This window comes from Medicago truncatula, chromosome 3 (assembly GCF_003473485.1).
Source record: "Medicago truncatula cultivar Jemalong A17 chromosome 3, MtrunA17r5.0-ANR, whole genome shotgun sequence".
Taxonomy (NCBI): domain Eukaryota; kingdom Viridiplantae; phylum Streptophyta; class Magnoliopsida; order Fabales; family Fabaceae; genus Medicago; species Medicago truncatula.
The window spans coordinates 25941572-25955520 of NC_053044.1; the positions used below are offsets into that span (position 1 = coordinate 25941572).

The following is a 13949-nucleotide window of genomic DNA, read 5'->3' on the forward strand; positions in this document are numbered from 1 at the left end:
GTTATGTTTTGTTTAAATGTCAAGAAAAATAATAATTTAATGGTTCATATTAACTTTAATTTAAAAAACGAACTAGCGTCGACAATAGATAGTTTTAACTCAGTTGATAGAACAATGTATAATATATATAGGAACTGAGGTTCAAATCTTCGTGAATTTCTTGTAATCACTAAGCTACTTGATAAAAAAAAATTGATATTTTTTTTTTGCAACCGTGGACATTCGTTGAATTTCTAACCACTTAGCTACTTGACAAAAAAAGATAGTTTTAAGGAATTTTTTTTACAGGATCTTTTTGGGAAATTAAGAAACATTTTTTCAATTCTTTTATGAAAAATGTAACTTACAATTAAGGTGTACACTTGTAACAATTTTTTTTGAGGGAACACCTTCATATATATGGGTCTTGTTAACGAGTGCCTCCGAAATCTGGGACACTCTTTAAACATTCCAAATTAAGTAATTATTCCATAACAATTTCAAAGTTTTCAATTTCCAATGCAATTTATTCTACAAACTTTCACAAAAAGTTAATATTTAAAGTCCTTAACGAGTACCCCGGGCACTAGTTACACTTTAAAATACCTCATTTTCCACTAAAATAAAGTACAATAAATTGTTAATTATTTACACTTTAGAAATTAACATTTATGTTTGACACAAAATATGCAGAGACACCGTACTGTATTACACTGTTCACAATTTTATTAATTTAGATTATTATGTTTCAAGATTTTTGCAACATTAATACAAGTTTAACTTGTATTAGTTGCAAAAATCTCCCATCATGATAATCTAAATTAATAAAATTGTTGAATCCAATTTGTAATACGGTGTCAAGATAGGTGTCAATATAGCATTACTTATTTGATTAAAAAGTATATTGGGGTAAAAATTGGAGGATGGTTTGGGATGGAATTGGTCCATCATGTTCCATTTTACTCTATTAAATTTTAAGAAAATCAAACAACAAAATTTCATTCTATCAATCCAAACAAAGCCTTAGAGAACATTGTCTCCTCTTGAATCACCACTTGACTCCGCTGAAATTAATCAGAATCTAATGTAACAATTTTTGAATATTGAAATCACTGAGCAACTAAAGTTTGCCATTTAATAGGGCATTGATAATTTACAAAGTTTACCCTAACATAACAAAAAAAAAAACCACAACTTTGTTTACCCTTCCTCCCTATTCTGCTCTATATACCTAGCTGGCATTTCTATGTGGTCCATACAAAAAGTTTATGTGCCAAGTATGTTTTCCTATCTAATATTACCAGTCTATTTACCTTTGGTCGCCATTGGTTTTTATCTTCTTGTTGCTGTTCAAAAATGTGAAATCAAATTCTCCAGAAGAGGAACTGGAACTGGAGCTGGAACTGGAAGAACTATCACTACTCAATTCTTCCAAGATATCCAATGTTGCAGCAATTCCAAGAGAAGAAGCAGAATTTCTGTTAAAAATTCTGTTGGGTTCAGCTAGTTTTGTTGCAAAGTTTCTTCGAACGGCTCCAAATGAACTTTTTTCCCCAGTATCTGAAATGACACATGAATTAGTCTCTTTTATAATCAATGTTGCTTGTGAATTATACTCATATTCATCATAATTCAGGAAATCGAGGCTATGAAGCACGGGCAATACCGACATGACACCGACACTTATAATTACACTGAAATATGTGACTTTGTCTAATTATTAGTGGTGTCGACGTGTCTGTGTCTGTGTCCGTATCCGTGCTTCATAGAGGAGTGTCGGCAACACACTCTTTTACTGGTTGAAAGTCAAATGAATTTGCCCCAAATCCCACATAAATATAAATATAAATAGTACATATATGAATTTCAACCAATAAAAGAGAGTGTGCAGAAAAGCGTATTAAGAGTTTTACTAACATAATTCAAATAGATTTGTAAACAAAATATTTCAAGCAAAGCTTGGAAAATGAAGAGCCCTAAACTGTGTTCTTATAATATCCAGCCTCTCCTACTAAATGGCTATTAAGTTATGCTTTCATCAAGTGTAGATATTTATATGTGCATTGATAGTGCACCGTAACCTACCTAGTTTTTATAGGAAATATATAGCATTTTGCCACCTACTTTCTTCTTTTTGTTTTTTATGGGAAGCTAAATAAGGAAAAAATAAATAAATCAACAAGCAGAATGATTAGGATTGTAGTTGTGTAATGGAACGGTAATATAGAGCTAACATGGCTTCAAATGACAATAGTTACAGGTCCTGATCCTAGGGTATACCGTACCTAAATTTCATAGAAAATGCATAAACATGACTTCTAATAAATCTATATACATCCCAATTTTTTAGACTCTCACAACAAGTTAAGTTATGCAATAAAATACATATATCACCAAATCTTTTTCCTCAATTATTCACCCGACAGGGAGTTGAGTCACCATATTTACCCAAGCATATCATCTGTTCCATATTTTATCAGAACTCAACTAATAAAAAATTTAACACAGCTGTAAAATACTTGAGATTAGGAATTCTTATATCTCTGATCTAGGAATAGTCATAAATGCATTAAAGAAAAAGTTATGGCAAGCTCCACAAAGGAGGAAAAAAACTCATTAGCCAGCTTCCATGGTTTTCCCGTCCTTGAGATTTCAAAGAAGCATAGAAGAGGAGTGCTAAGAACACACTCTTATTTGATTATTGTTGTTTGAATGAATTCATGACTTTGTATTCCAGACATAGATGCAAACACATGAAACCCGTTAAGATTTTTGTTTGTTCTTAGAAATTGAGGTTGGGTCCAGCGGCGAAGCTAGCAATAATTTTATGAGGTGGCCACCCGAAAGTAACCAAAGTCATAAAAAATTATTACACCTAAAATCGAACTTGGGGTAGCCAAATATATATTATTAGGGGTAGCTAAACATAAAAATATACCTACAAATTCAATAAAAAAAAATTTTTTTGGGGTAGCCATAGCTACCCCTCTCTTGTACAAGCATTCACCCCTGGTTGGGTCTAACACAACACCACAAAATCGGCTTATAAGGTAAGGATAGCCCCCACCTTTAAACACATGTTCAAGCCATCTTTTATCCAATGTGGGACTCCTAAACACACCACCTCATGCCCAACACTATTGGGATTGGTGCATGGATATAAATGGTGGGTGGCCCGATAGCAGAAACCTAATAGCAGGTGGCCCAATAGATCTTGAAGGAGGCTCTGATACCATCTTAGAATAATCTAGAATAGTCTAATATAATATCAAGATAATCTAAAATATATTTTATATTCCAACAATAATAGAGAAAAAATGTTGAATTTCGGATTAGAAAAACATTTCGATAAATATATTTTAGGCTAAAGTGCACTTTTCATGTGTGCACTTTTCCCCCCTAACTTTCAAAAAGTTGCAATTTTGGCCCCCCAAGAATTAGCCCCTTTGCAGATTTGGTCCTTTTTCCCAATTTTGACCGGTCAATGCCTACGTGGCATGTTACGTGTGTAATTATTGAATTAAAAAAAATCATATAATCCTTTTTTAAATTAAATAAATGAAAAACTAAATAAATAAAAAATCAGGAAAAAAAATTAAAATCTCAATCTTTTATTTCATCTTCCTCTCAATCTCAAGAAAAATAAAAAAGCAACAATTTTGACAAAACACAAATTCATCAAAACCCGGTTCAAGAATCACCTTAAATTGCTCAAATTCCATGTTTTTATCATCATAATTGAAAAGGGTAGGAGCAGGTGGGCTGGTTCGGCTGAGACTGTTGCTGTTAGCAGCTGTTGCTGTTAGCAGCTGGTGCTTGCTGCGTGTGTAGTTGTTTCTGTTTGGTTGTGGCAGCTAGGGGCGTTGCCGGTTTACGTTTTGGTTTGGAACAGCTGCTGGTGTGTTTTTTGGGTGTGAAGTTTTGGTTTCTCTAGTTTTTATTCCTGCTGTTTGAACTGAATCCTTCATCAGAAATTGAATCCGTGGTGGAGGAAACGGAAGCGGTAGTGGAAGCGGAGGAGTGAGTCAACAATCGGTGATTCCGTTTTCCAGGCTTGAAAGATAGTGTGCTGGTGTGTCTTGGTGGGTATGCAATATTGCCTTGGTTCCATGGTGCCAATCTGCAGATGGCATGAAATATTTTGATTCTTGCTTCTTGGTTCCATGGTGCGTTTTTTGGGTGTGATGTTTTGGTTCCATGGTGCCTATCTGGATTGGATTGGATGAAATGAAGATGAATGTTTATTTTTAATTTTTTTTTTCTGATTTTTTAATTTTTTTAATTTCATTTTTCATTTATTTAATTTAAAAAATGATTATATGTTTTTTTATTTTATTTTTAATTCAATAATTACACACGTGGCATGCCACGTAGGCATTGACCGGTCAAAATTGGGAAAATGGACCAAATATGCAAAGGGGCTAATTCTTAGGGGGCCAAAATTGTAGTTTTTGTACATAGGGGGCCAAAATTGCAACTTTCTGAAAGTTAGGGGTGGAAAAGTGCACTTTAGCCTATATTTTATTGGCAAATATACTACTATGCAGGGCTAAATGACATATTTTATGTTAGCAGAACAAAGATTGGAAATATGAATTAGCAAATTCACAAGCAAATTTTCATAGAAAAGATACTACATTCATGTGTAATTGCGTATAATGGTTGTCGCAGTTGATCAAGAGCAGTCCAAAAAGCTGAAAGGGGTTTTAGAGTGCCTCTAATGAACGTTGGCACTCAATATCCTCAATAGCACATAAAATAGTCTCTTTTCTGTGCAATGTTGCGTATGAATTACCCTCATCTTTATCAATATCTCCTATATAAGTAACAGTTAATATTCTAAATCTTTGCCCTGATCCCACAGCCTGGAAATTTGGGCCCATATGGTTGCACAAGTGTTCCCTTGAGCCATGATAGATGTGAATCTTATCAGACACGGGAGATAGATCACCAATCTTCAAGTGTAATAGACCACCGACCTCTCCCCGTTCTGTTGAGACCCCTTCGGACTTGTGGGTCTGTCCAGGAAAGTGTGTTCTCTCCTAGTTCACAGCATTTGTTTGTGAGTGTCTATTATCTCTGTATGTCTTCAAGTACAATCTTTGTTCTGCCTGTTCGTTTGCCTCTAGTATTCCAGGTCCTATTTTTACACCCCAAATATGTTTCTATTGTTAATTCCAAACCTCAATGTATCGCTCCAATTTGGTTCAACATTGTGCAAGCACAAACACTGCTGTCAATTTTAGTTGCTGCCTGGACTTCAAGAGTGGTTGGCACTGATCCAATACCATTTTGGTTAGGTTTGAAGAGGTAAACCATCTAATTGGAGCTTCAGGTGTGGTTAGCAGTGACACAAAACTGTTTTTGTTTGGTTTGGTTTGATTTGAAGTTGTGTCATCTTCCAGTTCATGCTTAAGCTACTGCTGGGCACAAACTTTATTGACTAATAATTAAATTGTTCTTGTGTTCACCATTGGTTTATCAAAATATCTTTTTGGGTTTTTGATTAAGTTGGGTGTTATACTTTTCAACTAAGGATATACATTTATAACAAGCTTAAAGCTAACAAAGCTTTGGCTTGAGAGAGGTATTAGAATTGATAGTATTAAAAAAAAGAAAAAACCTTAGAATATCCTAATATTGTGTTAAAGTAAGTGGCGTATCCCTTAAGATTAATTTCTAATATTATAGTATCATAGACTATCCCTAAGATTAGTTTGCATATTTCTTAGTTATTATCATGATTTGTGTTTTAACTTACCATTTTATATAGGACTATAAGTCTAATATCTCGCCAAATAGAGGTTAGTATTTAGTTTCTTTCATATTCAATTTTTTTTTTTTCTTCTTCTTCTTTTATCTCAAGCCCATAACTTCAATAGTTTTTTCAAGAATGCATATATTGTTAGCAAATACGAGCACCAAGTGAATACATATAGTTAGCAAAGAAGCAGTTAAAAACTCCATACCTAAAGAACCTAGACCATCTTTCTTGCTTGGTTCACAAGCCAATCTTTTCCTTTCAGTCGAATCCTTGACATTTTCGCCTTTGAGTTCACCAACAGCACAAGCCTCCCCATCAACAACCCCACTATTCTTCACCCCCTCAAGCTTGTGTCTTTCATTCCCCAATTCAGCTTTCAAAACATTCCCATTGTCTACGTTAATCCCATCACCGTTCTCCCTAAACTTTACCAACTCCTCACCACACCTTTCTCCATTGACTTTATGTGCCTCAACATCAAAATCATGTATTCCCAAGCTCTTAAATTGATTCTTCCTGTGCAGTAACCTAATCTTCTCTTCAATTTCCTCCTTCAGCTTTGCTTCCCTGACCCCTAAGGGCTCTTCTCTGTTATTATTACCTGATATTATATCAGTGAGTTTAGCCAATCTTGTTTCAAGGTTTGCATTTACTGCTCTTGATGAACTTAGCCGCTCAGTATCTGCAATAAAATGTGACATAATAGATCAGCCAACAACTAATTACTTCAGAATAGGAAATGAAGAGCAGTAGAGTTTATAACCCTTGTAAAATATTGCCAATTTTTCCGCATTCATGAAAATTAAGCACCCATCCAGATTTCTACTAAATTTTACAAATAAAAATGCCAAAACATAATCCTTAGCCTTATATTACTAGTTGCATCAAATGAATTTCAAAAGACATGAGTCGAGGATAACCTGCAAATAAACTACATAGTATTCTCTAACCAAACTGAAAAAGGCACAGTTATAGCAATGTAGAAGTCAATGTGCCAAGTAAAAGACAAGACTCTTTCACCTTAAGGCAAATCACATTCCTGAGTTGTGTAATAAAGTTTTAAACCCAAAAATTCACCATTTTTTCCATCAAATTCACTGCACCATCTGCCATGGTTAAAACACCATCCATTCTACAACTATTCTTGACTCCACTAATCGTAATTGTGACATAGACACTGCCTTAATGTCATGACAGACCACAAAACTAGTGTCCAACAAATTATCTTGATCATAATACTAACAAAACATTGCAATTTTTGTTGTTTCTTCAGGTAACATTAAAAATGCATACATAGTCAGCAAACAAGCAAATAAAATTTCCATACCAGAAGAACCTAGAGCATCTTTCTTGCCTGGTTCACCAACAAATCTGTTCTTTTTGGCCAAAACCTCGACCTTTCCAACATCCTCTTCACGCCTTTCTCCCGTGACTGTCTTCACCTCAACCTCAAAATTGAGCCTTCCCCAACCGTTGAATTGATTATTCTCTTGTAATTCCCTCACCTTATCTTCAGCCGCTGCCTTCAGCATTGCTTCCCTAACTACTAGAGTCTTGGCCAAAACCTCAACGTTTTCACCTTCAAATTTGTATTTTTCATGCCCCGCTCCAGATTTCACAACCTTACAATCATCTAAACCAAACCACTTATCGTTCTCCCCAACCTTCATAATCTTCTTTCCATGCCTTCCTCCTGTGACCGTGTTCACCTCAATCTCAAAACTGATCCCTTCCCAACTCTTGAGTTGATTATTCTCTAGTAGTTCCCCCACCTTCTCTTCAGTTGCTTGCTTCAACATTGCTTCCCTAACCACTAGGGCCTCGTCTACACTGTCAAAATTATCCCCTGGCGTAATTCCAATTGGTTTAAACATAAAAAAAACAAAACCCAATATAACTTAACTACTAATTAAAATTCTAAAAGTATTTAAAATAATGATAATTCTTCATCAAATAAGGGTTTTTTTATATCGTTTTAGTAAAATCAATTTTTCGTCAGTGTAGAACCAACCAAACATGCATGCTCAATAATAATGTATGCAAACATAATCATCAAAAAAAGCACTTGAACAAACATAATCATCAAAAAAAGCACTTAAACAAACATAATCATCAAAAAGCACTTAAAATCACCATACCTGAAGCACCTACACCATCTTTCTTGCCTTGTTCACCAACCCCTCTTTTTTCCTTCACCAAAACTCTTCCACCTTCAAAATCACCACCACCACCACCACCACCACCACCACACGAAACCCCATTACCAACCTTTCTCTTCTTCACCATTTGACCACTACACCTTCCAACCCCTAATTCCCCATTACCCTTTTCTTCCTTCACCCTCTTCAGCTCCATTTCAACACTAACCTTCTCCAACATCAACATATCAAATTTCTCTTCCAACAACTTAATTTCATTATTCTTCTCATCAATCTCACCTTTCAATGCTGCTTCCCTAGCAATTAGGGTTTCTTCGACAACGTCGAAATCTGACTGTATAAACGTATCTCGGAGCTCGGATACGAGCTCCGAGATAGTCATCCGGTTCAGATTACTCCGGTTCCGCCAATCGTCCGGTCCAAAAAACGGTTCGAAATTGGGCCGCGGTTCCATGATGAAGCGAATGTACGAAACTGTGAGAGAGTGATGAAGAAAAACAGAGAATGAGAAATGAGAGGGAACGATGGAATACGAAGCGAGAAAAATGAAAAAATGGGTACACTATGCGACGTCGTTTCCGGTTTTGAAGACTAGTGACTGTAATTGTGCATGAACGAGGAAATGAGTACGAAGAGGTGTTTTTCTTTTTAATTAAAGTAAAAATGTACTATAAATTTAGTAAAAAAACAAAATTAGATCTAAGAAAGAAATTTCTGAATTAATTTTACCGATTAGATAGATTTTTTGTTTGAGTTTTTCTATTTACACCCCATGTTTTTCTGGTTACACCCAAATTTTCTTAAATTTTTTTTATAATACCAAAATTGCTCTTTTATATAAATTTTCTTAAAACCCTAATTTTATTCATTGTCAGTGAGTTTCACCCTCTTTCACCCCACAAAGCGATCGATCAAACAATTTGATGTTCAATATCAATCTCCATAAAAATTAAAGAGTGAATCAAAATATTTTTCATCCATACTCAATTGGATATAAATAAGTGAATTTCTTCTTCTATTTGCTAGTTTCAATTTTTTTCCTTCAACTGCAATGATGCACTGTACGATTACGGTTTTAATTTACATTGGCAAGGTTAACTTAAATTCAGTTTAAGTAGGTTCATGTAAACTTAAACTGAGTTTACATGAACCTACTTAAACTGAGTTAACATGAACCTACTTAAACTGAGTTTACATGAACCTACTTAAACTGAGTTTACATGAACCTACTTAAATTGAGTTAACATGAACCTACTTAAACTGAGTTTACATGAACCTACTTAAACTGAGTTTACATGAACCTACTTAAACTGAGTTTACATGAACCTACTTAAACTGATTTTTTACAAAATCGCAGAATTGTGAATCGCAGAACAAGGAAAACACAAAATCAGAACTGAGAACCCATAACAAGAAAAACACAATCGATTGAAGAACAACACTTGCTAACCTGATTTGCTTCGAATTTTCTTTGAAATCATGAATGGACGTGAGAAAGTATGGTTTTGAAAATCTTCGCAGAACACAATCGATCGATTGGAGAATTATGGTTTTGGAAGAAGGGTTTTGGGGTGTAACCAAAAAAGAAGGAATAGGCTTTTTGAAAATCAAATTTTATGAAAGGGTAATCTTGTCATTTTGTGGTGCAACCATGATTAACTAGGGTGCAAGTAGAAAAACTCTTTTTGTTTTTGTTTTTTTTACTATCGATTTGTTAGTATTATTTAAAAGGAAACTGTTGATAAGTATTTTAATGGCAAAAGTTTTTTTTACCAAATTTTAATACCAAAAGTTAAAGAATTAAATATAGTAAATTTATTTTGAAACTTTTGTGTTTTTTTTTAGTTTGAAAAATGTCATTTTCAACATGAATTTCAAAGTAAAATTCCAATTTTTTTTTTATTTGTACACATTTTTTTAACAAGATTCTAGTAAAAAGTAGCTATTTCCTCCGTTTCAAACTACATGTCGCAATTTTTTAATGTGCACTATTCACATAGCTTACTTTGACTCTATTTTTTAACTAATATATAAACAAATGTTTGCATGTAAGATGTTGTTTGATTTGTCTTGATGAATATCTTCAAAATATCAAATTTTTAAAAAAATTTATTATATATAATTAAAGATATTAATGGTCAAAATTGTGCATTGGCATGCGTGCAATGATTGACTGCGATATGTATTATCGAATGTAGGGAATATTATTTTGATGACATGCATTTTTAAAAATTAACATGTTTGGGAAAAAAATGGAGCTTGAATTGAGCTTTTAAAACTTTTCAAATATACATTGTTAGATATTATATGATATCTAACAATGAGGGTAAATCGATGGAAGAAATAGTTTCTTGATTGAGGTTTTGATCGGAATCCGTGAAAGTTTTGTGGTTCTACAGTGGGGTACATAGAAAAAATACTTCAACGTTCAAGTCACTTTATGCTTGAGGAGGGTGATAGGTTTAGAGTCAATTATACCTTGGTTGGTGGTGATGTAATACATTGGTTGGTGGTCATGTGGACCTGATATAGGCATCAGGAGGTAGCATTGGGCTTGGTGATGACATGTTGTCATTACGTAATTTTTAGGATTTATTTTGACATTTTGATAGTTTTGAGGCAACATGAGGTATCTAGGGTTGTGACAAGCAGAAAATCTGGAAGTCCAGGAAGCAGAGTGGCGTGTCACGATTTTCAGAGGTGTGACACGATTTTATATCAAGAATGAAAGTTAGGTTCTGCCACTGAAATCGTGACACGATTTCTAGTGGCGTGGAACGATTTTACAGAAGGATATGGAAGGAATCTAGGGTTTATAAAGCAATCAGGACACGATTTTCAGAGGCGTGACACGATTTTGGTCACAGTAAAATTTTCCTATTTAAGCTGAAGTCAGTTCTAGAAACAAGGGTAACAATTAGAAGAGCCAAAGGTGCGATTTTAAGACCTGAAGGCTGCTAGGAGGGCGATTTCATCATCCTTTAATCAGTTCATGTATGTTTTAATTCTTCCATTGATTATGCCATTTGTAAACTCAATTATAAGTAGCTAAATCTCTTAGAGATTAGGTCTGATATGATTCTTTGTAACCCTAATTGAAACATGTTGATGTGAAACTCTATTTATTGTGGATGACAATCTAGTTTTTATTCAATTCAATTGTTCTTAATGCTTTTTATACCCTTATCAAATATAAACATGATTTCGTGAGAATGAATGACTGCTGACCACAACTTTCAACTTAGACTTAATTGAATTGTTCAAAATTCAAATAAACATGGTTATTCTAGGTATGCATAATCGTTTATTTGTGATATTAAGTTAACGTTCTTAAAACCTTCAAAAAAATATTATACCACCTAAGGAATTAGGGGCTATATAATCTGAGAAGAGGGTCCTAAGTCAAGGGATTTATTAGGACTATTATGTTAACTATCGTGAAACTAGAGAATCATTCATAAGAATATGTGATGTGTGCCAATTAGGGGAAACAGAGGATTCGAAAGACCTGATCTCATCTCTCTCCATATTTTCTAATCCAATCTTTATTTTATGTTATTTAATTTTATTAAATCAAACAAAAATCTTTCAGAAGTGATCATTCATTTTCAATTATATATATAAAAAAACATACATTATTTTTTTATTCATTTGTTTTTTGTATCAGCAAACGATGGTTCGAGTGAAGGAAAAACCAGTGAAAATTATAACAGGAAATTTGTTACCGTGGCGTAAGGAAGACAAACAATGGCCGATACAATGCAGAAATTCGAAACCCATGGAAAAAAATGCTTATGTATGGTTATGCACTTATGATACGGCTGAACAAGCAGCACACACTTACGATGCAACAACCATTTCATACATAAACTTATGTTTTTTTTTTTTCAAAAGAATATGAATTAGCTTCTGCATCGTAAGCTCCCGCTGCTTGTTCAGCTTTATCATAAGTTCCTAATCATACAGAAGCTTTTCTCCATGGGTCTCAAATTTCCGCACCGTATCTGCCATTTTTTGTCTTCCTCAAGCCTCGGTAACGAATTTCCTTCGTTATACTTTACACTGGTTTTTGCTTCACATGAACCATCGTTGGCAGATACAAATAAACAAATGAATAAAAAATAATGTTAAGTTTTTATTATTATATGTAATCGAAAATTAATGATCACTTCTGAAAGAGAGAGATAACAATCTCGTTTCTCACAATACCTTCTTTGTCAACATAAAGAATATCAATTTACTCTTCCAATAAAGTCCTAAGCTTTTGGAAATTTAACGGCAGAAGCAACAACTGATTTCAGGAGGATCAAACCATGATCTAGATACCATGTCAACAAAAGATGGTTTTAGAGAAAATAACAAAGAGATTGATGTGTCAAACTTTAATTCGGAACTAAAACTCACCCCTTCATTTAATTTCATTCAACAACCTACAACAATCATTTCTTTCACTAACAAAAAAAATCGAGTAATCACTAAAATATTTCACAAAACTAAATATTTCAATAATTGTCTCACAACCTTTCATTAAAATTCAGATTTTTCCCTCTCTTTGTCCATCACCTCAAGAGAGGGAAATGGTTATGGTAATAAATTCTAATCACCAACACTAATTCAATCTTTTCATGAAAAAAAAAACAATAATTCAATCTTGTTCATATAAAAATATCATCATACGTTTGGAAGCAGAAGCATAAGATAGTTACTGATGAAATCTTCTTATTCTTCTATGAAGCTATGCCATAGGTTCTACACAGATATGTTTGGATGTGCCCGTAAAGAGGGATTGTTTTGTTAGATTTATTGTTTTGTTTGATTGACTAGTGTTAGCTACCTAGGTTGTACCTTTATGATTTATTCTCACTAGCGTTGTACCTTGATCAGGTTTAATGTCCTGCTAATCTCTATCTTTTATTTTTATTTTTGTTTAATATATTTTCCTTTTTGCATAAAAAAATATACTAAATTTTTTGAAATATAGTTGAAATCCTTAAATATCAACAAAAAAAAAAAAAGAAGCAACCAAACATAAGAAACTAGGAGGGAGAGAAACAATCAATCAAAATGAATAATGAGAGAGAAAAGACCAACAAACAAATGACGAATAAACGGAGAGAAAGACAATCAAAGAGAAAGTATCAACCAAAGAGAAGAAGACAATTAAATGGAGGAATTAACGTACCAAACCAAACCAAACCCAATAGCCAAACCAAGTTGCAAAATGAATTTCAAATTCAAAACAAAATCCCAAAAGCAATTTCGAACGACAATAACAAATAGGTTGCAGACATCCATCTTTTTTTTTACAGGAGAAAAAATAGAAGGATATTCTTTTTGTTCAAAAAGAAGGTATCGGGAGAAACGAGATTAATATATCTCTCTTTGAGAAGTGATAATTCATTTTCAGTTATATATATAAAAAAAACATACATTATTTTTTTATTCGTTTGTTTTTTTATATCAGCAAACGATGATTCGAGTGAAGGAAAAACCAATGAAAATTTTAACAGGTAATTCGTTACCGCGACGTAAGGAAGACAAAAAATAGCCGATACAATGCAGAAATTCGAGACCCATGGAAAAAAAGGGTTATGTATGGTTATGCACTTATGATACGACTAAACAAGCAGCACGAGCTTACGATGCAACAACTATTTCATACATAAACTTATGTTTTTTTCCAAAAGAATATGAATTAGCTTATGCATCGTAAGCTTGTGCTACTTGATCAGCTCTATCATAAGTTCCTAATCATACAGAAGCTTTTCTCCATGGGTCTCAAATTTCCGCACCGTATCTGCCATTTTTCGTCTTCCTCACGCCTCGGTAACGAATTTCCTTCGTTATACTTTACACTAGTTTTTCCTCCACATGAACCATCGTTAGCTGATACAAATAAACAAATGAATAAAAAATAATGTTATATTTTTATTATTATATATAATCGAAAATTAATGATCACTTCTGAAAGAGAGAGAGAAAACAATCTCGTTTCTCACAATACCTTCTTTGTCAACATAAAGAATACGAAGTTACTCTTCCAACAA

The 13949-nt window shown here is 33.6% G+C and overlaps 1 protein-coding gene across 1 annotated transcript; it reads right to left on the reverse strand.

The window, feature by feature from the left end:
* Positions 1–1022: 1022 nt before the first annotated feature.
* Positions 1023–8511, reverse strand: LOC25489083 (uncharacterized). Its single transcript, XM_013604517.3, has 4 exons — positions 7882–8511; positions 7071–7589; positions 5949–6425; positions 1023–1539 (listed from the first exon to the last, which is right to left on the reverse strand). Exons 1-4 carry the CDS (start codon positions 8354–8356, stop codon positions 1289–1291), a joined length of 1722 nt encoding a protein of 573 aa, XP_013459971.1. The 5' UTR covers positions 8357–8511; the 3' UTR covers positions 1023–1288.
* Positions 8512–13949: the final 5438 nt, after the last annotated feature.